General features: G+C 38.1%; 1 protein-coding gene across 2 annotated transcripts in view; it reads left to right on the forward strand.

Annotated features, from left to right (window-relative positions):
* LOC105233649 (uncharacterized) overlaps positions 1-21,282 on the forward strand; it is a 175,400-nt gene extending 154,118 nt beyond the window's left edge. The window contains exons 4-8 of one of the 2 annotated variants that reach the window (XM_049446695.1): positions 16,136-16,496; positions 16,560-16,794; positions 17,746-17,947; positions 18,001-18,323; positions 18,381-21,282. In XM_049446695.1, the coding sequence (XP_049302652.1) occupies positions 16,153-16,496; positions 16,560-16,794; positions 17,746-17,947; positions 18,001-18,323; positions 18,381-20,690 (3,414 nt within the window). In that variant the 5' untranslated portion in view covers positions 16,136-16,152 and the 3' untranslated portion in view covers positions 20,691-21,282. The remainder of the gene's footprint in view (positions 1-16,135; positions 16,497-16,559; positions 16,795-17,745; positions 17,948-18,000; positions 18,324-18,380) is intronic. The other variant, XM_049446696.1, reaches the window with a different exon arrangement.
* Positions 21,283-27,018: the final 5,736 nt, after the last annotated feature.

Consider the following 27,018-nt stretch of genomic DNA (forward strand, 5'->3'; position numbering starts at 1 on the left):
ATGCATGAAAATCCTAACCTCAAAAAAATCACCCGTTATCATCACGTAAACTGCAAAAACACGTATCATCAATAATCGAAATTGAGTTTTATATTGCTTAAGATTAACTATATCAGCTGACAAATATGTGGCAGATATAACCAATATATAACGAATATATAACCAATATGTAACCATTCTATAACCAATATATAACCATTATATAACCATTAAATAACCAATATGTAACCATTATATTACCAATATATAACCATTATATAACCATTCTATAACCAATAAATAACCATTCTATAACCAATAAATAACCGTTTTATAACCAAAACTCAAATTTTGTTTCTAAGTGGTTTCTGTTATAACGTTTTTCTTTCATCTCTAAACTTAAAAAAAAAACGATGTTACGTTACTTTGCATTTTAGTTGACGATTTGGATATTCAAATAAGTTTTAGTTATTCAAGTTAATTTTAGCTAGTTCTGTGGCGTTCGAATTCCATGCTATACAATATTCGAACTTATTCTCATAAAAGAGAAAAATGTATAAATTTATGCCGAAATCAGCACTTTTTCTAACACAACGACCTAAAGTGTGAAAAACTACAAAAATCAATTTAAGCGTTCCATCACACACATTGAGCCGCTGCCGTGTGCTTGCCAATCCTGACCACATTACTTAAATACTTGTAGTAATAGACAAGCAACCAGTGTCTAGACCAATTTATTTTATCTGCCGCTCTAACTTTGCAAGCGCCGTGCCATTTCCACCGACTAACGCACACGGGATAATGTCACAATAAATTTAAATAAAATTTTCATGAGCGCAGACGCTGGGGCGTATACGCAACTTTGGCATTTCTATTGCTATTGCCGGTTTGTGGCTCACTGCCTGCAGGGAATTGTTGTCAAAAAACAAAAACATGAAAAAAACACTAAATAAATAAAAGCGCTCGAGAGCAAGAAGTAAGTGAGCGGCGAACAAAGATAATCCAGCGAGAGCAGAAGTAATAAAAATAATGCAAATAAATGGATATGGAAAAGAAGCGAGTTTGTGCTCATTTCACTATTATTTTGCTCGAACGCATTGAGGCGTTATAGCTGATATCTGGCATTAGCGTTCGGATTTCCATAATGCCGAGATTAAGCATTGTTACAGCCAGTGAAATAGGCGTTTTTGTTGCCGAAAATCAACTGAATATACAAACAGTTGACTGTTTGCTGTGAATGGTGGGCATTAAATGGAGTAAATAAGAGGTTTTGATTGTTTGCGCTTTTACATTAAATATATTCTGTTCTATTTATAATAATAGCATTGAAAGCAAGTGCTATTATTATATCGCGATTGTGCAATCGTGAAATGGTGTTTGATTTTTATGATTGTCAGTTCTATTACAGCATTTAGCGCTTTCACTTTGAAAGCTTAGTTAAAATATTTTTTGTTCTGATATCAAATTACATAGATTAAGTAAGGTGTTGCCAAATAAAATATTCATTAACTATGTTGAAGGAAATGCAGAAATTAAATCAATTCCCTGAAACTTAGATATGCAGTATCTCCTCTGGAATAACGTAATGAGGTAAATAACAGAGAAGATGACGTCATAAATGAAAGGCAATATACAAATACGATTAATATGGGCTAAAATAACGGATTTTTTAATAGAGACGCTACAATAGTAGACGCCATATTTTTTTTTTCATATCTCTTCAGTAAGGTTTGCCATTTCATCATGGAAAAATATACGATCCAACAACGAGTCGAAATTATTCAAATTTACTAATGAAATTCGGAGTCAGTTACCTCAACTATAAGGACTATATATAATTCCAATTTATGGTCGTCATAACCATCCTGTCTGATCTACAATTGCGAATCTAGTGGAAAATTTTAAATCCACAGGCACAGCACAAAATGTTCCCGTGTCAGTGAGACAAAGAGGTGCCCGTGGTGTCGAGAATATCTGCCGCTAGCGCATCCATTCAGGATGACCCAAATCAGTCTCTCACACGTCGTTCTCCAGCATTGGGCATCTCTGTGATATCGTTATGGCGAATTTTGTGAAAAGATCTTGGCCTACATCCTTACAAGATCAAATTTATCCAAGAACTGAAGCCGCTTGAGTACCAGGATCGTCGTATGTTCGTGAATTGGGCTGAGGAACAACATGAAAATGATCCGGATTTTCAAAGAAAAATCATCTTTAGCTTATTTCTGACTGAATGGCTTCGTCAATAAGCAAAATATGCACTATTGATCAGGCAGTAATTCACACGTACTCCATGAGTCACCATCGCATTCCGAAAAAAATACGGTTTGGTGCAGTTTATGGGCTGGCGGCGTCATTGTAATGTCAGCGTCATTGAGACGTGATGATCAAGAGCGGCACGTTTCAATGAATGGGAATCGTTACCGCTCAATTATAACCGAATATTTTTGGCACGAATTGGATGATATGGACTTGGACAATATGTGGTTCCAACAGGACGGCGCCTCAAGCCATACAGCGAATGTCACAGTCGATGTATTGAAAACCAAGTTTGGTACGTGTTATCCCACGAAACTGCTCAGTCAATTGGCCACCTTAGTCGTATGATTTGACGCCGTTAGACTATTTCCTGTGGGACCAGGTCAAAACTATGGTTTATGCCAACAAGCCAGCGACGATTGACGAACTTCGTACGAATATCGAACGTGAGCAGCAGTATCGGCCCATTTATGCATGAAAACCGTCAAAAATTGGATTCAGCATATGGACTTCTGCAATCGTGCCCGTGGTGACCATACAAACTGATCGATCAAACTCCAGTTCTTGTATGGAAACCTTTTTTATTTCACGAACTGATCGAACGAAATCCTGTCTCTTTATGGAAAAATATTTTATTGGAAAATATGTTCACGAAATTGGGCACAGATTATTGTTCAAAACAACGATACACTCTCCGAAAAAATTTCTGAGATCAGACCACTATATATACAGCTGCAATACCAACGATCAAAATTAATATAAAAATCTTAATAAACAATTGTTTCTTAATTCCACTTGAGTGAAAGCATAAAGTCGACCCCAAATCCAGAGCAGCCTAAAAACAAATAGCATTAAATAAGAATCAGAAGAAAAGTTTATTTCTTTAATAACTATTACGTGTTCTCATCTAATTTCCCACCGCTAATCTTCCATTCATTCGAAGCACTCACTAATCCACAACTTACATTCAATTTAACTACATTTATGAATTGCTAATCTGAGAACTGGAGGAAATTCCAAAAATATTTGCATAACAAATACACTCGACAACACTCAACGGAAGGAAACAAACGGAAGACAATTGTAGTCGGCATTACATTTGCTTACAAATGTATGTATATTTAAGTATTGCCTTTGTTGTTTGTGTATTTGTAATTTAGTTCATTACATATTTATGAAGCAATAATTACTTAATTGGTTTAATCCCACTTGAAACTTGCATAAGGCAAGCACAAAATGTCGACACGTTCTCCACAAACCGCCAATTAAAAGTGGTGTCCACATAGAGGCCATCGCCGCCACCGGCACAGAGGAAGCAACGGACAGTAGAGAGCGTAACGAAATTTTAATTTTGTAGTCATAGAATATTATGTATGAAGTTGCATGTATTTGTGTGGGAATGTGGGGTAATGGTAATGCTGATAAGCATAGCCGTGACGTATATATTTCACCACAGCGTCGACCCCAGAGGACGTTTGTAGACAACAAATGATCAGCTCATTGCGGACAATTATTGCGAACACTCAAATGGACTTAGGGTTAACGGTGACAACCGTATATATGTACATATATAGAAACGAATATACATAAAAGTATGCAATTTGCATATGTACATAGAACTTCGTGTGTCTAGGGGTCAGCCTGGCTAGCAGCAAGGGAAATTTAAACAAATTTAAGTGATCCAGCAAAAATTAGAATTTGACCATGAGATAGCATATCAGGTCATTCAAGCGATAAGCTGTGACTAAGTTTTAATGAAATAACGATGAGATGGTAGAGAATTATTTTCTCATTTCCACTTCACATTCTAAGGTTCAATCAATTTAGTAAAGGTTATTTAGACTCCATGGCGGCACTTTGTGAGGAATTGTAAGTAATCTAGGAAACTTCATTAGTTCGTGGCCAGTACGACAAGTACTCAGCTTAGCAGATATAATTTAGTTCAAATGGCGATTAATTAGTCAGTATAGACTCCTTTTAGATCGATACACATCCCAGCTAAGCTACAACTTTTTTAATCCGTACAAAATACATATTCTGCTAGCGAGAGACATTTTCAAATCTGTAAACAAAAGTAGTCGCGCCTGGCCAAATCTGGAAAATACGGTGGATGTGGTAGCAGTTAGTGGCCTGGTTTGACCGATTTGACCGTATCGGCGATGGAGGTGTTGTTGATCTGACAAGACCTTTATGACGACCATAAATTGAACGAATTTCGGTAATAAATTTTAATCTCTTTGTTGGAGCGTATAACTGTCCATGATAAAATTTCAAATCTTACTGAAGAAAAATGTCAAAAGAGCGGAAAAAAATGGTTTGCTGCCCCTATCGGTCTACTTTTATAGCGTCCCCATTGAAAAAACCGTTATAACACAACCATCTAACCAATATATGACAATTGGTGTAACCTTCTAGACAAGACGTGTTTATTTCCCCCATATCTTTAGATAAGCTATCATGCTTCACGAACTCATGACTAATTATATATGAACCACCATCTTTTAATGCATACGAGGTATGACAATTAAGTAATGAGACTGATTCCCTAAAATCCGTATATTTGAAAATTATTCTACAACTCTGCCATCCCCTCAAAGTAGACCCCTTGGGCAGGTATACAGCGATTCCAGCGCGTTTTTCATGCTTCGTAACATTTCTGGAACATTTCGACTGGGATGTCCGCGAGTATCCTCGTCACGGCCGCCTGTATGTCCGTAATCGACACAAAATGGGTTCCTTTGACCACCGATTTTGTTTTAGGAAACGAAAAAACGTCACAGGGTGACATGTCGGGAGAATAAGGCGGCTGTTACGATACGGCGATCCCTTTCGAGGCCAAATACTGGGACACGCTGAGAGCGGTGTGGCACGGCGCGTTGTCGTGATGAAGGATCCAGTTACGAGCGATGTCTGGGCGCACCCTGTTAACTCGTTTTCGCAATCTTTCGAGTACTTGGCAAGAGTAAACTTAATTCACAGTTTTCCCCGCTGGAACGAATTCTTTGTGGACGATTCCACGGCTATCAAAAAAGGCAATAATCATCGTTTTCACCTTCGACTTGCTCATGCGAGCTTTTTCGGACGGGGGCGCGCGGAGACAACCATTGTGAGCTAAGGCACGACTAAGAGCACTATCACCATACATTCTTATAATTTTAGCGTACGTTTTCGAAGCTGTTTCGCCCAATCTGGCGCAAAATTTTATCGCGACGCGTTGCTCTTGATTTCGTTTTTCCATTATCGTGATGAGCGCTACAAACATACGTTTACTCAACTTGACGCGGCAGGCGAACTAAACAAGGTAGAGCAATGGTATATATCAATGGAGAGGAGAGGGATGCCGGAAAAAGAAAAAGGGAATTTCAAGGTTTACCACAAGCAATAAAAGTCTCATTACTTAATTGTCAAACCTCGTACATTTCCTTTACAATTTTCGTATACAGAGTGTGAGGATATGCGTTATTTCAGTTAACTTTATATCATATTTGAGGAATTGAACGATAAATACTATCTGGAAGCCCAGTCAGCGCAAGAAAAAGGGGTCACTGGTACATATTTTCTTCACTTTCGCTTGAATTACTCGTCTAAAGATTTTTCAGTGTGATAGAAGAGGCCGAAAATAGTTAGTATTGAAGTCTAAAATACCCTACAGAGGTCTTCAAAGTTTAGGGTTCATATTCAGCGTTTCTTAAAGCTTTATAAATAATGATCAAAACGGTTTTTTTTAGACAGTCCTGACAATTGTTGAGAATTATGTGAAGAGCACAACTGGCGATCTCGGGGTTTGGAAACCATACTCGGCATCATCGAAGACCAATGTAAAAATTTCCAGAGAGTGAGTGAGCAATTTAGTCTATGAGTACACATAGCAAAATTGAGCGGTTCGGGCATTTCGTTCCAAGGGGATAAATCATATGTAAGACGAGGCATATACTCCACCAAAATTAAACTTTTAAGTACTTAGAACTGCAAAAACAAATGGAAGTTTCGCAGTAATACACAAAAAATTAATTTTTGTTTAATTTTTTCTGGTTTTCCTCTTTTTTACGCTTTCAATTTGCAAGCCGTTTTACCCATTCCCATCCGTTCTCGTCAGAAGGCGAAATATGTGTTCATCAAACCGGAAATTTGAAAGCTTTATAAATTATATCATCCTTTTCCGCTAAACACTATATTTTATTCATACCAAACATGGGTCGCGCGTATCGGCTATAAAAATTTTAATAGGCTTATTAAACTCAATCCAGCGTGTAATGACTCAACTAAAAATCCATCAAAAGTATCTGCTGAAGTATTTTTCATATTTAATTATACGCCATCGCTTTCGTGCAATTTATTCATCATAAAAAAGTTTTGCAGCGCGTATTAATGAGGCAGATATGCAAGTATTGAGTCGCCACTCCCGCCTGCTTATCCGCTCACGCATACCGCTAACTTTACCATTAATTTTTCTACATTTCCTTCACAATGGATTTTATTGTTTATTGTGTCATATTTTAATGATTTCATCGTGACGCATTCCCTAAAGTCACAACAAAGTTGGCTGGTGGCTCGAAGGGCTGCACGCTGGGTTGAGGGCCTGACAGCCACGCATAAGTTTCCCGAGAGATTTGCGTCATAAAAGTCATAAAAAATAAACTTCAGCAAACGGTACATTGACGAGGAAAGCGGGTGATTATCCTACCTTAGGGATGGTGCGGCATCTATGCAATCAGAACAGATCTATGTGCAAGGCACCAAGTGAAATATGAGCAGGCAGTGGAATAATGGAATAACAAGGAAAAAATAGACACAAAAATGCTGATAAATCAAACAAAGTAAGGAGGCAATTTTAGCAAACGCATCAATAAATATTGTTTCAGTGAAAAGATACCGAGAGTTGAAGAGGGAAGCGGGACGCATTTGCAGACAAAAAAGGAGAGAGGCCGAAATGCAAGAGTACAAAGAGCTTGACAAGCTAGCCGACAGGGATGATGCCCGAAAATTCTACGAAAAGAGACAGCGATTAACAGAAAGTTTCAAGACCGAAGCATACTTTTGTAGAACCCCTAAAGGTGATCTAGTAACTGATGCTCAGAGCATACAGAAATTATGGATTGAACAATGCGGCGGGGGCCGATGATTGCCGGCCGAACTATTCAAACACGGCGGCGAAGAATTCGAAAGGAGCTTCTTTGTAGAATATGGTCGGACCGAAACATGCCCGACGATTGGATTTCAAGCCTGCCCTGCCCAATCCACAAAACGGAGACCCCACAATATGCGCCAATCATCGTGGCATAAGCCTCCTCAACATCGTATATAAAGTTCTATCGAACGTACTGTGGAAGCGCATCATCAACAAACTTATTGGACTTTATCAGTGTGGCTTTAGGCCTAGAAAATCAACAACAGATCAGATATTCACCATGCGCCAAATCTTGGAAAAGACCCGTGAAAAGAGGTTCCACACACGTCACATCTTCGTCGATTTCAAAGCTGCTTTTGGCTTCACGAAAAGCAGCTGCCTTTATGCCGCGATGTTTGAATTTGGTATCCCCGCAATATTAATACGGCTGTGTAAGCTGACGTTGAGCAATACCCAAAGCTTCGTCAAAATCGGGAAAGACGTATCTGAGCTTTTCAATACCAAACGGGGTTTCAGACAAGGCGTCTCCTTATCGTGGGACTTCTTCAATCTACTCGAGGAGGAAATAATTCGAGCTGCAGAGCTGAATAGAGAAGGTAGGATCTCGTAATGAAACAGCCGTCGCACTTGCGACTTGTCTCCTACGTCACTGTTGATACCCACAACTTCGAAGTCGTAAGTAATCTTCTTGGAACCTGTACTAGCACCAAAAACAACGTAAGCCTCAAAATTCAACGCAGAATAATTGCCAACAGGTGCTACTTAGGACTGAGTAGGTAATTGAGAAGTAAAGTCCTCTCTCGACGAAGAAAGACCAAATTGTACAAGGCACTCACTATCCTCGTCCGGCCATACGATGCAGGGGCTTGGAATATGACAACAACTGATGAGTCGACGAGTTGCGAGTTTTCGAGAGAAAGGTTATGCGGAAGATTTATGGTCCTTTGCCCATTGGCCACGGCAAATATCGCATTCGATGGAACGATTAGCTGTATGAGATATATGACGATATTGACATAGTTCAGCGAATTAAAAGACAACGGCTACGCTGGCTTGGTCATGTCGTCCGAGTGGATGAAAATACCCAAGCTCTGAGAGTATTCGACGTAGGACCCGCCGGGGGAAGCAGCGAAGGAGGAAGGCCCTCACTCCGTTGGAAAGACCAAGTGGAGAAGGAACTGGCTACCTTGGAATCTCCAATTGGTGACAAACAGTGAAAAGGAAAAACTGGGGCTCTGTTGTAAACTTGGCTAAACTTCAATAAAGAAGAAAAGGAATACTGCAGAGAGACACTTCGATTATTTATATCTTTATAACCAGATTGTGGATTCTTAGGTCACATATTTTAGCGAAAAGCTCTTCAACCTTAAGTACCTCTAATTATTGCTAGTTTAACTAAAGCTACGTGCGCAGCTTTCTAAATATGACATTATTGCATTCAACTAAACAACCTGCCAAAAATCCTTCACGTATCCAAATCCACTACTAATGCCATGAGCTGTATATGAGCATATTCAAATTCAAGTATGATGTGAACATTTGTATGCAGAGATGAACCTTAATTTTGTACAATTATCACAAAACAAAAATGTCGCACGTGTTCGCAAGCATTCTCATTCAAATGTGCAATCAATTGGAAGTGAACTGATAAAACTTGATTAGACATAGACAAGTGTACTACAACCGAGCACGTCAAACAGCCTACAAGAGTCCTCAACGCAGTACTTCCTGCGCTTAAACGAATGTGAAAACGCACTGTGAAACGTGTATTGTAACTGTATGACGATAAACCTCCATAGAAAATGTGAGTTGAATACTGATTGCAAACAAAGAATGCTTGAGTTTAGGTAATCAGATAAATTCTAATTTCATGCTGATATGAGCTTGTGAATGCATTGACATTTTTGCGCTTGATTTTCTTGCATCAATGAAAATGGAAATGAGGATCACAATCAACAATTAAGTGTTGCCATTCACGTGAAAGAGAGGTGAACTGAAGAAAACCTTTGGAATTGAAGTGATTCGTTATACGTAGTAAATAGAAAAATGCATAAATTACATATATAACGGATGATCCAAGTAGAGGTACGTTTTTCTTGAAAGAACACCCGTGAGTCGTGTCAAGCTGTCATATTATTCGTGTTTAAGATTTTTTGACATTTCATCATGGAAAGACTTATGCCTGAACAAAGTTTTCAAATCGTTCAACATTATTACGAAAATTCATGTTATGTAAAAAATGTGTTTCGCAAGTTCAGCTCAACGTATTGTAAACATAATCGGTCTACTGAGCGTACTGTTCGCAACACCATCACCCATCTTGAGGCCCAGCATTCATTATTGGATAATATTCCAACGAATAGAATAGCAGCCATAGCTGAAAGTGTGCATGAAGACCGTGGAGAGTCGATTCGACGAGGTTCGCAGCAATTCGAACTGGCGTATGGATCGACTTGGCGCATTTTACGTCGATATCTTAAACAACATACAACAACCAGTTTGTGAACTGAAGAACTGAAGCCGCTCAACCTTCTTAAACCACATCGTCATGTGAGAAATGTTATTTATTTTACATACATATGCAGATACGACTGCTTTGCATACACATATACAAATGTATACCTATGCATATTTGTATATGTACCAGTACATCGCATCGGCACGCATGACTAACTTATAACAATGGCAAGAGTAGCAATCATCTCGGACCAATTGATTTACCTTCAAAAAATCTTCTATGGAAATGGCTGGAATTTTACTTTCTACTCGATTTTTATACTCTGGCAACATGTTGCTACAGAGTATAATAGTTTTGTTCCCAAAAGGTTCTATGCATCATCTAAAACTAATCGATATAGATATAGGTTATGTATATATAAATGATCAGGATCACGAGACGAGTTGAATTCTGGGTAACTATCTGTCTCTCCGTCCATCCTTGCAAAATGTAACTTAAGTAAAAATTGAGATATCTTGATGAAACTTGGTATGCATGTTCCTTGGCAAAAAAAAGTATGAATTCGTGGAAGGACCGAATCGGACCACTGCCACGCCATTACGTATGACAATTAAACCGTATAATTATTCTACAACTCTGCCATCCCCTTCAAAGTAGACCCGCGTGTACATACACTCTTACAATTTTAGCGTACGTTTCCGAAGCTGTTTCGCCCAATCTGGCGCAAAATTTTATCGCGACGCGTTGCTCTTGATTTCGTTTTTTCATTTTCGTGACGAGCACTACAAACACACGTCTACTCAACTTGACGCAGCAGGCGAACTAAGCAATCTAGAGCGATGGTACATATATCAATGGAGAGAGGAGGAATGCCGGAAAAAGAAAAAGGTCACAGGTTTACCACAATCGCGACAGTAAAATCAGTCTCATTACTTAATTGTCAAATCTCGTAGATATACAATTGAAATTCAGAGAGAATCTTTTTCTGATAATAGTACCTCTGTATAACATGTACCTAAAATAAAGATTTTCGGCCTATATTTGAGATAAAATTGGGCGAAAACTTAACCCAGCCTCCAAATAAATAATATTAGGATTTCCGAACATCTCACTGACTTTGCTTTAAATGTTTGTATGTGAGGTCCTTTATGACACCCAGAGAACATTTTTTTATTATGTGGTATGTTAATAATATTCGGTATTGGGAAAATAGATAAAATCGGGTCGATCTTACCCTTACTCTTATATACTATAATATATATTTTATAATGATTTTCGTTTTTCTAATCAACCTAATCTAATCTTAACCTTTGCAAGTTGCACGAGTATAAAATGTTCGGCCGCACCCGATCTTTGCTCTTCCTTACTTATTTAGTTTTGCATTTGAGGTAGAATACTAGAATGTATGTATTCGAATAGATAACTAAACTTTTTTTATACATTTTTCGTACATGAAAAATATTCACATATTCAAATTGAAAGGTGAATTCAGTAAGAAAAAAGTATCAAGAACAAGCTTACAATGGCTGTTTCAAGAACTATTATATTTTTCCGTCAAATAGGTCCAAATAAAAAGATATTTCTCTATAATTGAATCTAGGATTTTTTTTTATTGAATTCGGAAGTTTTCTGGCAAAAAAAAGCTGTGCTTGACTCGACAGAGGACAAATTTATGAACTTTAGGGGTGACAAATCCCTAATTTAAAGGCACATTATTTTCGTAGAATTTTTTTAAACTTCATCTATATAAACATCCTTCTTTTAATATTTCGAGCTTTTACAGATTCCAAATTATTTTTCTCTCTTTCATTTTCTTTCTTCTCTAACAACTTCATTTTGACTGTAAAATTTTAAAGCAATAATGCTACTTAGCAGCTGTTCACCACATATCTGCATTAAAAGCCGATAAAATCAAAATGTCAAATGCGAAAAAAATACCTTCGTACGAAAACTCTCTCGAATAGACGACAATTATGAGCAAAATGAAGGCGCACAAGCGGAAGTGAAACCTTTGCTCACACTTAGGCAAAATCGTACCTCATGAGCACAAGCTATCGTATTATTCACCAGTCGGGATATCTTACGTGTCTCCCATTGTAGACGTGCCAACGAGTTAATCGGATTTTACACGCCTCTTTGGGTTATTGCATATACCTGAGTTTCGGTATTGTTATTGTCAACTCTGTTTTGGCTTTAATTGTGAGACTAACTTTTGTTGTTTGATACACAATAGCTTGCGGAAAATAGGCATTTCACAATATTTTGAGGTTAAGAGTCGCCGATAACAAAAATTATTTTTTTAGAAATGTAGTTTTCAATGAGCCAATGTCTTTTCCGGAGATGGGATAAGATAGATACCGAGTTCGGGATAGGATAGATACTGAGAGTTGAATAGGGAAGCGAAATGCATTTGCACAAAAAAAAAGAGGCCGAAATGCTTGAGAAGGCTTCAAGACCGGAGCATACTCTTGTAGAAGCCACAGAGGTGATCTAGTGACTGATGCCCAGACATACAGAAATTGTCCAAGGTTGAGTAACTCTTGCCAGTAGGTGCAACATCAGATTGAGTAGGCAATTGGGAAGAAGAAATCTTCTCTCGACGAACAAAGACCAAACTCCACAAGTCACTCATCATCCTCGTCCTGCTATATCGTATAGTGCACAGGCATGGACGATGACAACATCTGATGAGTCGGCCTTTGGAGTTTTCCGGAGAAAGGTTTTGCGGAAGATTTATGGTCCATTGCGCATTGGCAACCACGAATATCGCATTCGACGGAACGATAAGCTGTACGAGTTATACAACGACATTGACATAGTTCAAATACATAAAAACACTTAAGCTCTGAGAGTATTCGACACAGTACCCGGTCCTGACTACAATCCTTATAAAAAAGAAGAAAGAAGCCGCCTATAATATTAGAGTTAATGTGAAACTTTATAGAGCCATGTTTAATGAGTTAAACGGGCTTGAATTGCAGGATGTTGATGTGGACGACCTTTAGTTCCACCAAGACATGCCATATAGCCCACAAAACAGGTTGTGGAAATTCGGTAAGGACTCTAGCAATCATATACCTAAAAAAATTGCAAACAACTGAGGAAACCATGTGAGTCTCTATTAGCTGTGACGCTCTTTTGGGCTGCGAAAATTTGTCAAAGTTCAGTTCTGATTATTTTACAAAGAAGGTACACAGATCAAACAAAATTGCCATTAGGGAACAAAAAATCCGTTCAAGATCATCTAACGACTTTTTGTGGGATTGTAGGAGAAGCAAAGTTTACGAAAGTAGTCCTCAGACTCTACTTGGACTAAGTCCAGTTCGATACGCCACAAAAAGGGATGAGCTCTTTCTTGTGTCCTTATTAAAGTACCCTAAAAAATTAGCAAATACTTTCATCGTATGCTGTGTTTAAAGTTTCTTCTCACTATTTAACTACAACCTCCACCTATACATATTCATGAACATTTCAAACGAAACCGCTATGTACCCAGTTGTTCTCAATTTGCTTGCAATTCTTCGCCCAACTGCCCTACAATACTTGAGACCACAAAAAAGTGTTACAAAACGCTGACAGCGTTCAAAAGTTTATGTCTCGTATAATTTCCGTTGCGCAGACAAGGCCAACCAAGCAAACACGGGCATACAAAAAACACAAACGCAATTATTCATAGATACACACACACATACACATACAAACGATGCATCCGTAGATGCATATGTGAATGCGTGCACCTGGTTTTTAGACACCTTTTGAATTCCAAGCTGAGACGTTGACAATAATACCTCGTGCTTGGTTTTTTGTTGTTTTCTCTGGTTGCACCTTCGTTTCGGCACACAAAGGCGCTTGATAACGACCCGCAAACCGACAATGAACGTTGTACGAGTATATGTGATACTTCTGTACACAGACATGCATTGTACTCGGCTCAAAGTTTCTTAATAAGAGGCGACAGTTTTGACACCAAGTGTGTTTACTTTAACACCAAAAACTAAGCGAAGTGACATAGATTCTCTGTTGCAAGACATGAGGTGCGAAAAGAAAGGTGGAAGTCAAGGTAATTGAAGTGGTAATGTTAGTAGTCAGAGTTATAATGCAAGTAATCAAAGTGGTAATTTAAGTAATCGAGATGGTAATGTAAGTAATCAATGTGGTAATATATGTAATCATGGTACTAATGTAAGTAATCAAAGTGGTAACGTAAGTAATCGAAATGGTAATGTAAGTAATCAAACAAAAATCAAAATTAAAGTGGCAATGTCAGTTATAAAAGTGGTAATGTAAGTAATTTAAGTAGTAATGCAAGTAATTAAGGCGGTAATGTATGTATAGAAGTGGTAATGTTAGTAATCCAAGAGATATATTTGTAATCAGGGTGGTAATGTAAGTAATTAAAGTGGTAATGTGAGTAATCAAGATGGAAATATAAGTAATCAAGGCGGTAATGTAAGTAATCATAGTAACAAGACAAGTAATCAAAGTGGTAACGTAAGTAATCAAAGTAGTAATGTGAGTAATCAAAGTGGTAATATAGGTAATTAAAATGATCATCAAACAAAAAATCAAAATTAAAGTGGCAATGTCAATAATAAAAGTGGTAAAGTATGTAATTAAGGTAGTAATGCAAGAAATTATGGTGGTGATGTAAGTACAAAAGTGGTAATGTTTGTAATCCAAGAAATATTACAGTAATAAGATTGGTAATATAAGTAAGATGGTCAAGTAAGTAGTGAAAGTATTAATGTAAGTAATCAAGGTAGTAATGTAATTAACCAGAGTAACAAGACAAGTAATCAAAGTGGTAATGTGAGTAATTAAGGTAGTAATGTAAATAATTAAAATGGTAATGTAAGTTATCAAAGAAAAAATAAAAATTAAAGTGGCAATGCCAGTAATAAAAATGGTAATGTAAGTATAAAAGTGGTAATGTTAGTAATCCAAGAGATATATTAGTAATCAAAGTGGTGATGTAAGTAAGTAAGGATCGCTAGTAAGTAATAAAAGCGTCAACGTAAGTAATCAAATATGTAATTTAAGTAATGAAACAGAAAATCAAAGTGGCAATGTCATTATAAAACTGGTAATGTTTATAATCAAAATGGCAATTTAAGTAATCAAAGTAGTAATGTTAGTAATTAAAATGATAATGTAAGAAAATTCTTTTCAATTTTAAGGAATTCAGAATTTATTATGTAATGAAAAAAATTATATTTGGTAACCACTTCATAACGGTGGTACCCTGTATACAGACATCCATATAAGCAACTAGCTACATCTTTAATTGTTCTTGCCACAAAACACTTGTCGCCAACTAAGCAAGATGAGGTAAATAATGTCATAGCTTATATGTACTTACATACATACTTATAGTATATAGGTAAGTACGTATGTACGTGACTGAGCAAAAATTAAAACAATGTGTGGGTATCATGAAAAGTTTAGCGGTGGAAAGAGCGTTTGTTTGCAGCGTTCATACTGCTTCAACACTTTCTAATTAACTTTTTCAAAGTTTTTTCCTTATACTTAAAGTGTAATGCATGAAAAGTGCTTTTCTTGTTGATTTTTATGAGTTCTGATACATGTTAAATTTTTTTTGGATAAAATGTACGTGATCGAATCGAGATACGCCAGCACAAATGGTGACCTCTACTATGAGGTGCTCCCTTACGGTGAGGCTCTTAATAGGGACCCGTACCGCCAATAATTAGACTGTCTGGAAAACAACTTTGACCAATAGAAGATGAATTATGTGCCATCAGGACAATTCCAGGACACACACAACGATCGTAACTCGGCAGAAACTTCGGGAGCCCGTTTGGGAGCTTTTTATGCACCCATTTAATTATCCCCAACTCACACCATGTGATTACTGTGTGTTGCTGTCTCTGGCGAATAATTTTTTTGCTGATAAATTCACCTCAAGAGAAGCTTGTGAAAATGTTCTTGTGAAATGTCCTTGACTGTTCCAGTTTCTTGCCAATACAGATGAGGAGAGTGACAATATGAAATCACCTTAAAAGTGACACTTATCATCAAAAAAACGGGACATATTCTACCCATATAGGATAAATATAACCTCAAATTTCATGATGAACTTCTTTTTACTAAAAAATAATCGACAAAATATCGTTTAAATAGCTGTTTAGAACGACCTATTTAAAGAAACCTATATAAAAACTCTGTAGCGAATGTTTGAAACTATTACTCCGAAGTTCCCATATTCACTTATTCGATTTTACTTTCCTTAACCAATATATCATATTCATATCTTCCCACATTAAACACTGTTTATCTTTTTCTTTTTACAGAACATGTCTATTTAGAAATGGCAAAAATTACACGACGTGCCGTTGCCTCGTCGTCGGTAGCATCAACAACATCAACAGACACTTCAAGGTCATCTAGAGCAACGAGTTCTTCCACTTCAAAGGCTTCCAAATCAACTGCTGCGGCAAGCGCAACAATAAAAACCACAACGAATGCCAATAACATTATCTATGGCGGTAAGCCAGCACGTTTGGCCGCAACGGATATGTCGGACAAACTGGCAATGCCACTCACTGCATTTAATGACACTCCTCCTCTACACAGTAACGGCACTATACCCGATAAACAGTTTACAACTAATGGGCATAGCGCCTTACCCGCCGTCACGAATACAACGACTGGGTAAATACATATGACGAGAGCATTTATTAACTTTGCATTTAACTATTTATCTATTTTACATAGTACCGCTTCCGTATTCAACGGCTTCAATGGGCGTCACAGAATCTTCACGGGCAGTGGACGACACAATAAAAGTCTGGCCGAGCGTAGAATTGAACAGGAAGAATTCTATGCCACTTATGACGTGATGACTGGTGTACGTATTGCCGCAACGCTTAGCGGCTTCTTCGGCTTAATGGTGTTCCTTATTGTGTGGAAGAGTCGCAGTAGTTCCAATGAGACGATGAAAGTGTTAAAGGTTAGTAGTGGCTTGTGGTGATTGGAAATAACTTTAGCGAAGACAAGGGTCTATTGGGTTATCATATTGTTGTGCAATCTTAAAAAGATCAGTTGTTCTTAGTAGTTTCGATGGACTCTAGTGTCCTGTCAAATCCTGCTTCAAAGTCCTAGGAACTTTCAAACGAGCTTTTGTTTAAAATTTTCTGAAGACTTTCGAAGGATCTTTTTTGTGAAGATTTTCAAGAGTTTGGACAGCTGAAACCCAGATGATTTGTGATCCCTTAGGTATGAAACCAGAGACTCTCATGTATCGCATGTATGAGTCTTGATTGCACGGCCTACCAAAAACAAGAAATCCAAGATAACATCAGTCAGAGAATAGAGTCCCTTTTGGACAACTGAAAACCCGGTGCTTTGTGACACTCTTAGGTATGAAACTAAAGACTCATGTATCGCATGCATGAGTCTTGATGGCCCGGTCTACCAAAGACAAGAAATCCAAGGTATTGTCAGTCAAAGAATAGAGAGTCAGATTTGGAGCTCAATTCAGAGCTGAAACCCAGATGCTTTGTGACCCCTTAGGTATGAAACCAGAAACTCTCATGTATCCAATGTATGAATATTGATTGCCCGACCTACCAAAGAAAAGAAATCCAAAGTATCCTCAGTCAAAGAATAGAGAGTCAGATTTGGAGCTCAATTCAGAGCTGAAACCCAGATGCTTTGTGACCCCTTAGGTATGAAACCAGAAACTCTCATGTATCCAATGTATGAATATTGATTGCCCGGCCTACCAAAGAAAAGAAATCCAACGCAATATCAGTCAAGGAACAGAGAGTCCAATTTGGACACATGTAACCTCGATGCAGGTTCACTCTAAAGAAGCTGATGCTTACGCATTCTTTAAGAAACCTTAATCTTCATTTCCTTCAAGTGCTGCTGGTAGATACAATTTCAAATATTGTTTTAGGATCCCAAAATGGCTGCTGTGGCCGCCGTGTGTATGCAAGAGGAGGAAGAGCGTGAAATTCAGGAGGCGATGGTGGCAACTGGCATGTCGATATACCCGGATGAATATGATGCAATTCTCTATCGGCGACAACGAATGTTATCATTGGGTAATGTTAGCGCACCGCCCATGCTAAACCGAGGATATCGCTTCTCGTCAGTGGGTAAGTTTACTGTTCGAAAAAGTAGTGTTCAGTTGGTCATTAAGGCAAAAAAGATATTCCTGCTTTCGAAACTACAGGTGGTGGTGGCTACAGCAGCCTGCTGGAGCCACCTAGGCGTTTTTCCTATTCGGCAACTTCTGGTGTAGGCAGCTTCACGGGCGGTCGCAGAAAAAGTGGCTCCGAGTCGTCACGTATACTGAGTAACTATCCTATGGGCAGTAGTTTCGGCAATGATGATTACTTTATAGAGACCGAGGATGAATTGGAATGCACCGACTACCCACGTAGTGGGACACATCTTGACAAACTGCCCGATATGCCACAACGCACTGATTCAACGAAAAGTAAACGTGGTTTTCTGGAGGTACCGCCTGCGGTAAGTTAAACATTCCATAAATATTAACTCAATTAATCAACAAGTTTTCACATGCAGGGACAAGATTCGCGACGTAGCAGCGCAATGACATGTTGCAGTACTGAAAGCTCTTATTTGGAGCGACGCTGTTCGGCGTTTACCTTAGGGCTGAGCAATCTACCGCCGACACTTCAACGAAAACTATCGACAGCCTCACGCGCATCGAGCACCGACAATTGGGACTACTATTACCCCGATATACAGGTCATACAGCCAACACCGAAACCTTCGCCTTGTCCATCGGAGCGTAGTCTTTATGAACAACTACAGGCGCATGCCAACGGTGCTTCCACCTCGAGCGCCAAGGTGACTGGCAAAGGCGCTGAGGCACTGCCGGACAATTTACCCGTAGCCACCATCACAACACAGAGTAAGACTGGCACAACCAATACTGTGGTTACTGGTGAAGTGAGAGGCGCTGGTACTCCAACAGATTCGCAGAAATTTGTGCGCAAGCACAGTATAGCCTATTATGATCCGGAGAGTGCACAGGCAGGACGTAAACAGGAAATACACTCGATAAGCGCCGACACGGTAGACATCTATCCTTATAATCAAACCAATTACGAAACGCGTGGTACGTTTGGTTCCAGTGATGCTGGTGGTACCGCACACAAGACGCCACTACAAACTGCGCCGACAACAAGCACGCAGTACGGATTCCATTACACCGATTCGCCGACGGAAGATTCCCGTGGTAGTTTGCGCGGCAAGGTCACGGTAGTTGAACTACAACGTCTCACCTATCCGACCGAAGAGATGACGCCGCCGCCCATACCAGAGCACAATAATAATAATTTTTCATATTCCAGTACCGCTGCGGCCATAGCGGCTGCTGCCGTTGTTACCGCCAACTCCAGTAGCATCAGCATCGATAGCACGCCCATAAGTTTGGATAGACTGAATGGCAGCGGCAGTTTGGGCACCATATCAGCGAAAGCACTTTTCAATGTAGAAAGGCGAGCACCGCTCGCCTCGCTTAGTTCCTTTAAAATCTCGTCATTAGAGTATCAAGACTCGGAAGCGCGTTCCGTTGACGAGGACTCAGTATTCCTGGACAGCGTGGCCGACACCGATGAGGATATGCAGCAGCTGAGCAGTGACAGTGATGAGGTCAGCTTCGGTGAACATGATCCTACTAGTATGCGCGAGAATGTTGCCCTCGTCGTAACACAAGATACCGCCGGCAGCAACAATGCCGAGGCAACGGCAACTGTGCAAACGCGACCGCAACCACTCAAGTATCCCATCGAAAAGCGTTATAGTCTGGGCGCTGCTTGCAATGCCGGTGTCGCTGGCACGAAACTATCACGCGCACGACGTCCACTGCTGCAACGCCATCGCACAATCAGCGTTTCTTCCAGCGATCGTGTAGCTTTGATCGGCCACCAGCTCAAAGAGTTCCAACACACTGGCAGCGGCAGTCAAACACCGACCACCATCGCTGAAACGGTACCACTGGAGACGCACTTCGGTTCGATTATTTGCACCAGTAGCTCACCCACACATCTGCGACGCGCACAATTGCTGCAACAGTATAGCGATCCGCAAAGTCTGCCGACCACCACAACAACTACAGCCACGACGGAGGATGACACCTGCTCGACTTTGAATACGGAACTGTGCGGTGGTAATGCCGGCGCACAGGGACCGAGCGGTAGCGGCAGCGGCAGTGGTGGTGGCGGCGGCACCGGCGGTGGCGGTGGCTCAGCGACTCTGACACAAAACAGCAGCTTAAATACGGTCGTCAGTTTTGGCCGCTCGAGTCCGCTCCCGGACAATAACAAAACGAGCTGTAGCCTTAGTGCTGGCACAAGCGCTAACGCTCATCACCAGCTCTATACTACAGAAAAACAAAAGGCTTCGAAAAATCAAACGAACAAAACACAACCACAACTGCCATGCTCCAGACTCTATGATGACTCTTGTGCCTCCTCGGTCTCCGACTCGTTGATCATCACATCAACAACGCGACAACCAATAATTTGCATGCCAGCATCGCTGAAAAACCTCATCATACGCGGGTCCGGTGCCGGAACCAGTTCTACAACAAGCGCAGATAAAACGGTCGACTCGCCCAGTCTGTTGGTGAGCCGCAGCGCTACTAATTTGAGCGCGTCGAACACAAATGCGCGTGATAGTGAAGATCGTTCATGTCGTTCGGTTATGCTGGAACTGCCGCTAATAAAGTTACCTACCGATGAGAGCTCGGAAAGTTCGTCAGCATCGGAAGGGAATGCACAACGTGCGCAAAGTAAGAGTGAAGGTTCACGCGAACCCAGTCTGACAAGAAACAGTCGGAAATGGTCGAAGGAAACACTATTCTAGCTAGGAACCAAAGCAAGACGTACCAGCTACAAAATGGGTTGAACAAACCGGGCTCAAAGTGTTTACGTATACGGTACTCACAGTAGAAGGAGTGTTACAAGTAGCAAAGAGTTGAATAAAGCAGCGCAGGTGTGGCGTAAAAAATCGTATAGACGAAAGACTGCAGTTTGGATAGTGCAAAGCATCGTTAGATCCACGTTGAGCTCTTCGACTGCCCCGCTAAGGAATTGCATTTGCTGTTGTGTGACTCAAAGTTGGCACAATAACTTTTTACAGGAGCTTAGTATGTATCAGATTTTGCAGAAACCAAAAAACCAAAAACAAAAATAAGGAACTCAAAAAACGAAAACAAAACTAATGAACTATAATTATAAACTAAGAGATTTAGCATACAAATTATGTAAATGAGAATATTTATATTTATAAGTGAAGAATACAAATCACAACACGGAAACGGGTGAACTTAAAAGCATTTCGTGCGTAATTTATGCGATTCAAATTGTTATATGTACGAGTATTTGATAGTAAATAACTGCATACATACATACATACTTTATGAAATTATAAGAAAAACAAAAAACACTTTCATAAATATATAGTTATCTAGTAATTCATAAGCTTTAAAATTTACTTTAAATTGAGGAGCGAATCGGAACTCGAGCGAATAGACTTCACACTAGGAAATGGTATATTTAATGAACTTGAAATGGCCTTAACTTTCTTCCTTAGTTGCATGTAATAAAAGATTAATTTTACAGTGGGGAACATAGAAATGAGAACACATATTTAATTTGTAAGGGTTAATTTAATATTGAATAATTTTGGTATGGCAATGCTTCTAATAAAACCATTGTGAACCGATGCAAGACTGTCTACAACTATGAGCCAAAAATAGTAAGACTTTGTTCATAATTTTAAAATTCCTAATTTATTCTTCACCTCACCGTCCACCTCAAAGTAGTCTCCCTGGCCCCAATACACTAGTGCCAACGTTTTTCCAATCCTCGAAAAAGTTTTTATGATCAATTTCCGAAATAGCTTTCAATGCGCGTAGCGATTCATGCTTAATGTCTTCAATTGACTCAATACGGTTTCCCCTGAGCGGTTATTTGGTTTAAAATTTGGCAAAAAACTCACGAAGAACCAATGCAGTAAGCGACGGTACATTATCGTGGTGCAAAATTCAAGAGCCCATAATTCCGACCTATTTTTACGAATATCTCCGCACAAACGACGTATAACATTCAAATAGTATTCTTTATTGACCGTTTGGGTGGTCGGAAGAAACTCAGTGTGCACAACATCTCGATAATCGAAGAAAACTGTGAACAAAAACTTGATTTCTAACCTGCCTTGATGTGGTGTTTTCGGCTTCGGCTGACCTTTGCCACGATATTCGGCCGATTGATCGTCCGTTTCTGGGTCGTATACATATATCCAAGAAGACTCATCGCCAGTAATAATACGTTTCATGATATCCTGGTAGTCGAAAATCATTATTTCACACACGTTAACTCGACGCTGTTTTGGAAAAAATTTAGTGATTTTGGAACCAATCGTGTTTTCACTTTTCTTATGCCCAAATGATCTTTCAAAATGTTTTTTACTTGATCTTTTCGATATTGCAACGATGCCAGTAAGATCTCTGACTGAAAATTGTCGATTCTCAGCACCAATTTCTTTATTTTATTGACGTGTTGATCATCAGTTGATGATGGATGATGGTGGCCGTCCTGGACGTGGTTCATCTTCAACGCGTTCTTCACCCTCTTTGAATAATTTTTACAGATGAAAATCACTTGCTTGCGAAAAAGAATTATCACCGAAGACCTTTTTATACATTCTGAATTTTATGCCAACAGAAATTTGATCCCGCAAAATTAAATGGAACTTCTTTATGAAATCAGACACCGTAAAAATGGACGAATACACTTAATATACTTCAGTAAGACAAGCGTATACGAAACACGAATTATTATTTTGATGTGACATTTGTCACATATGTCTCTGATAGTCGTACCATCCGAGTAAAGAAATATCCGACGAATGGGGTTTCGCGCAAAATTTAAATTAAAAAGTCTTACTATTTTTGCCCACAGTATGTCTGATCTAAATATCAATGCCTACGCCTAAAAGAACCGACTAAATTCGAACGACGATGTGGGTAACATCAATTTGCAAGGCAGATAAACGAGTTTTATATGAATTTTTTTCTTGAAGAGACATTTTATTTAACAAAATTGGTTCATAAGGAATTGTGGTTTTCCTTAATCCATGAGAACCACCAAAACAAGGGTCTTGCGGTTTTTCTGTCTAAAATTATTTCAAATCCAAAAACTAAAGGAAATTAATAATGCTATAGATGGATATGGGTGGTAACCGAAAGACTAATTCGACTTTCCAAAAAAGTAGTTTTTTGTGACGAAATTGAGTGGATTAAAAAATTGAAAATATTATTAAATTCTTCGCTCATAACCTGATTAATACATCTAAGAATGTTGTATGAAAAAATTAAAGCAATAGATCTAAGCATTTTGGAGAAATTTTCCTCACCGTCTCAGAAAAGAAAGTGTTTCGAGCAAAACGCATTTAAACATTAAACGGTCGCGACAAAGTTTAATAAACAATGTAGTATGTGACGGTACATTATCGTGGTGCAAAAGCCAAGAGTTGGCGACCAAAAAACTTGATTTTTTGAAATTCACAAATGGATATAACCCCATAAGCTGAATTTCAGAGCGCCAATTCCTTAGTGCTAAATCAAATGCCGCTAAGAAATTTCTTATAAATCTCCACTTCACTATGAACACTTGAGTGCTTTTGTCATAGGCTCTATTCCAAACTTTAAAGTTAGAACACAGAAATAGGTCTAGATAAAGCCAAATGCGATTTTTCACTAAGCTTATAATCAGATACAGCCTTCGTATGACTTATAGGAGAGGTTTTAGGCATATTTTCTAGAAATTTTGATTACATAGATAGATAGACCCTCGTCTAAATCGCAAACACTGACCTAGCCCCAGCACATTGGTAAGGCCCAATATACTGGTAGGTGCTAGCGAAGGAATGTGATCCCTTTTTGGAAACATGGATCCTTGAACAAGTATATAAAAATATGCTCTATAGCTTTAAAAACTTTAAGCGGCTTTCTTTAAACTTTTACCGAGTTTAAGTCTTCAGTTGACTTCTTTGAGATGTTTTAAGTATATTTTTCGGATATAACCCTCAGCGACTCAGTAAACAGTACTTCTAAAAGTATTTTTATGGTTACAAATTGGTGTCGAAAGAAAAATGCCTCTTTCTCAGAGAAGTACTAACCTCTGGTTGAAATATTTTGGAAAAAATATTGTGGTCGATCGAAAAGTTCAGCTTCTACAAAAAAAATGCTCATTTTGTTAGAAAGCTCTGGATTAAGTGAATCGAGAAAACAAATATTATATGGGTTATAAGACATCTGCATGATAGGTAATTCAACTAATTCTCACTAAAAACTTATATCAGTCTATGTGCCCTTGCACATATTGGCGAGTGCCAATATAAAAAAATGCAAGCCATAAACGGCTGCTCTTCGACAAGCTTTTGAGTGTGTTGTGAATCGAACAAAGACATGGCATAAATCAAATAAGATCACAGAATAAATACCATTTTTATGAGTTAGGACCAAGAGAAGCGCGTATTAAACTCAAATGGACCGTTTTATGTTACATGACAAATAAAATGCTTGACAAGAAAGGCTATTATGACAACCAACAAAGTGGTGAGCCAAAGATGACTAGTAGAATACTAGATAAACCAGTAAATAATAATTTTTACGATGGAATAAACCTACGGAAGGATCTTTTTTGTACCTATTGCTGTAGTAAGGACTTTTATGGAATTACTTTTTTTTAGAAAATTTTTCGAATGATGATTATGTACGAATACTAACTACTTGAAACCCGTTCCCACGACAGTCGGATCTATGTACGTAACCGGAACGGATCTGGATTTTTTATCCGGTGAGGGACTGTCAACTCGACATAATTCTGCCGCTACAACAACAGCAATAATAATTGATGGCCAGATAAGTTCATACCTTAAAAATTTTAAATTTTGGCCAGAAAATTATGAGAGATTGGAGAGTTTAGTGCAAGCAAGATAGTCGAGAACTCCACGCATTAATTATAAAATATTTTTTCGCAAAGCAGTTTATGGTACATAGCGCTTGTTTAGCAGTTTTTTTGCCATAACATATTTTTTTTTTCAATTTCCATACAAAATATTAAGTTCACGAATTTTCCTCACAAAAAAAAAACACTGAAAAATAAACGTTCATAGACTTAGTAATAAGAAAAACTGTAAAACCAAAAGAAAATGCAACAACTTTAGGGACTATTAGCATGTAGAATGACTTCACTACTGATAAAAACTTCAAAAATATTTTTTTGTCAATACTTTACTCTTACAACTACAACTACAACTACTTTAGCGGTAGCGTATAGCAAAATAGCAGATAAATGTGAGAAATGTGTTACAGAAAGCATTGAAACTAATATTTCTTTATATGTATGTAAATGTAGCAAACGTGTGCCTCAAAGTTGACATACGCACATTTTCGAAAGGTTTCAGTTTTTGTTTATGAATATCTGCTTTAGTTACAATTAAACGAAAATTACGTACATATTTGTTTCGAATTCAAAGCAAGTGTTTAGTGTAATAGAATAACAAAAAAACACATATATATATATATATGTATGTGTGTCATATGTGAATAGAAACAATTAGGACTTCTCTTCATGCCTTCCTTCAAACCCACCCAAAGTGCATATACCTGAGAACAAAAATTAAAAACCAGAAAATAAATAAAAATAAAAAACAAAAACAAAAACTATAAAAAATCTATAAAATCAATTAGAGAAAAAAACGTGACTTATGTCATGCATGTGTATGTAATTTTAGCTAATTAAGTAATTTAAGTAGAGATTGCACGCATGTAACCCAAATTATAAGAAAAAATAGTAAAAAAATTAACAAAAACAAAAAAAATAAAAAGAAATAAATTTTTTATAAAACAAATAATGGTTATAATAAAAAATAGCAATAAAAAACAGTAATAAATGCAGAAAAATTATAGAACATAACTGTATATACGAAGAAGCGCATAAACCGAGTTTATGCAAAATATTGAGCTACTGTGTTTGTTGTATGTACTTCCGCGCCAACCAAATGACATACACACAAACCTACATACATATGTGTTAGCTACAACCACACATACATACATAGTTACAAAAATTAATTTATGTACATATATACTCCATGTGTACCGTGTGTTATATTTATAATAGTTAGCATACTTTATACTTTGTATAGACCTATTCCTAGTTTAGCCCACCTAACCAAAAGCGTGGCATGCACATACATACATACAATTATACTACATATATTCATGCAAATGTATGTATAATACATACAAGCAAAAACAAACAGCAATACTCATAGATAAATCATAGATAACAATGAAAAATCTATGGCAAGCAAAAAACACTGATTGGATTTCGTACAACAACAAAATCGCGTAATTATCTCTCGTATTTTTCTATGAAATTTCATATTACATGTGTATTTACTATATTTATGCATAGAAGACCATATTTTATACCTACATACATACATACATTTTAAACATATATGAGCTAGTGCTCGAAGCCAACACACTGGTACCTTCATGTTACGAATATACTGTAATAAAGTGAGCATATAAATATGTATGTATAAAAAATATCATTTTCCTATTAGATGCGTGCAAACATACCGACATACAATTGTATATGTATCTAAAATAAGCCTTTTATACCGTGCTAATAACAAATACATATGTACGCACTTGTAGAATATGTGAAAACTATACACACACATAGACATAAGTACTTTTTTCCAGCGAATTTAAAACAAAACAAGAAAAAACGTTGACTTTGGCTGCAAAGGAGCTACAAACTCTGTTACAGTTGCATTTTTATAGCATTAAAGTGGATAAAAAGAGCTTTGTTCTCATTTTGATCGGCAATTTTGTATGGCAGCTATAAGCTATAGTGGTCCAATCTGAACAATTTGTTCGGAGGTTGTAACGCTGCCTTGGTTTATAATCTTTGCCAAATTTCGTGAAGATACCTTGAAAAATAAAAGACTTTTCCATACAAGGACCTGAGTTTAATCGTTCAGTTTGTATGGCAGCTATATGCTAATGTGGTCCGATCTAAACAAATTTTTCAGAGACTGTAGCGATGCTTTGTATAATAAACCATGTCGAATTTCGTGATGATACCTTGACAAATAAAGGACTTTTCCA

Source organism: Bactrocera dorsalis, chromosome 1 (genome assembly GCF_023373825.1).
Source record: "Bactrocera dorsalis isolate Fly_Bdor chromosome 1, ASM2337382v1, whole genome shotgun sequence".
NCBI lineage: Eukaryota > Metazoa > Arthropoda > Insecta > Diptera > Tephritidae > Bactrocera > Bactrocera dorsalis.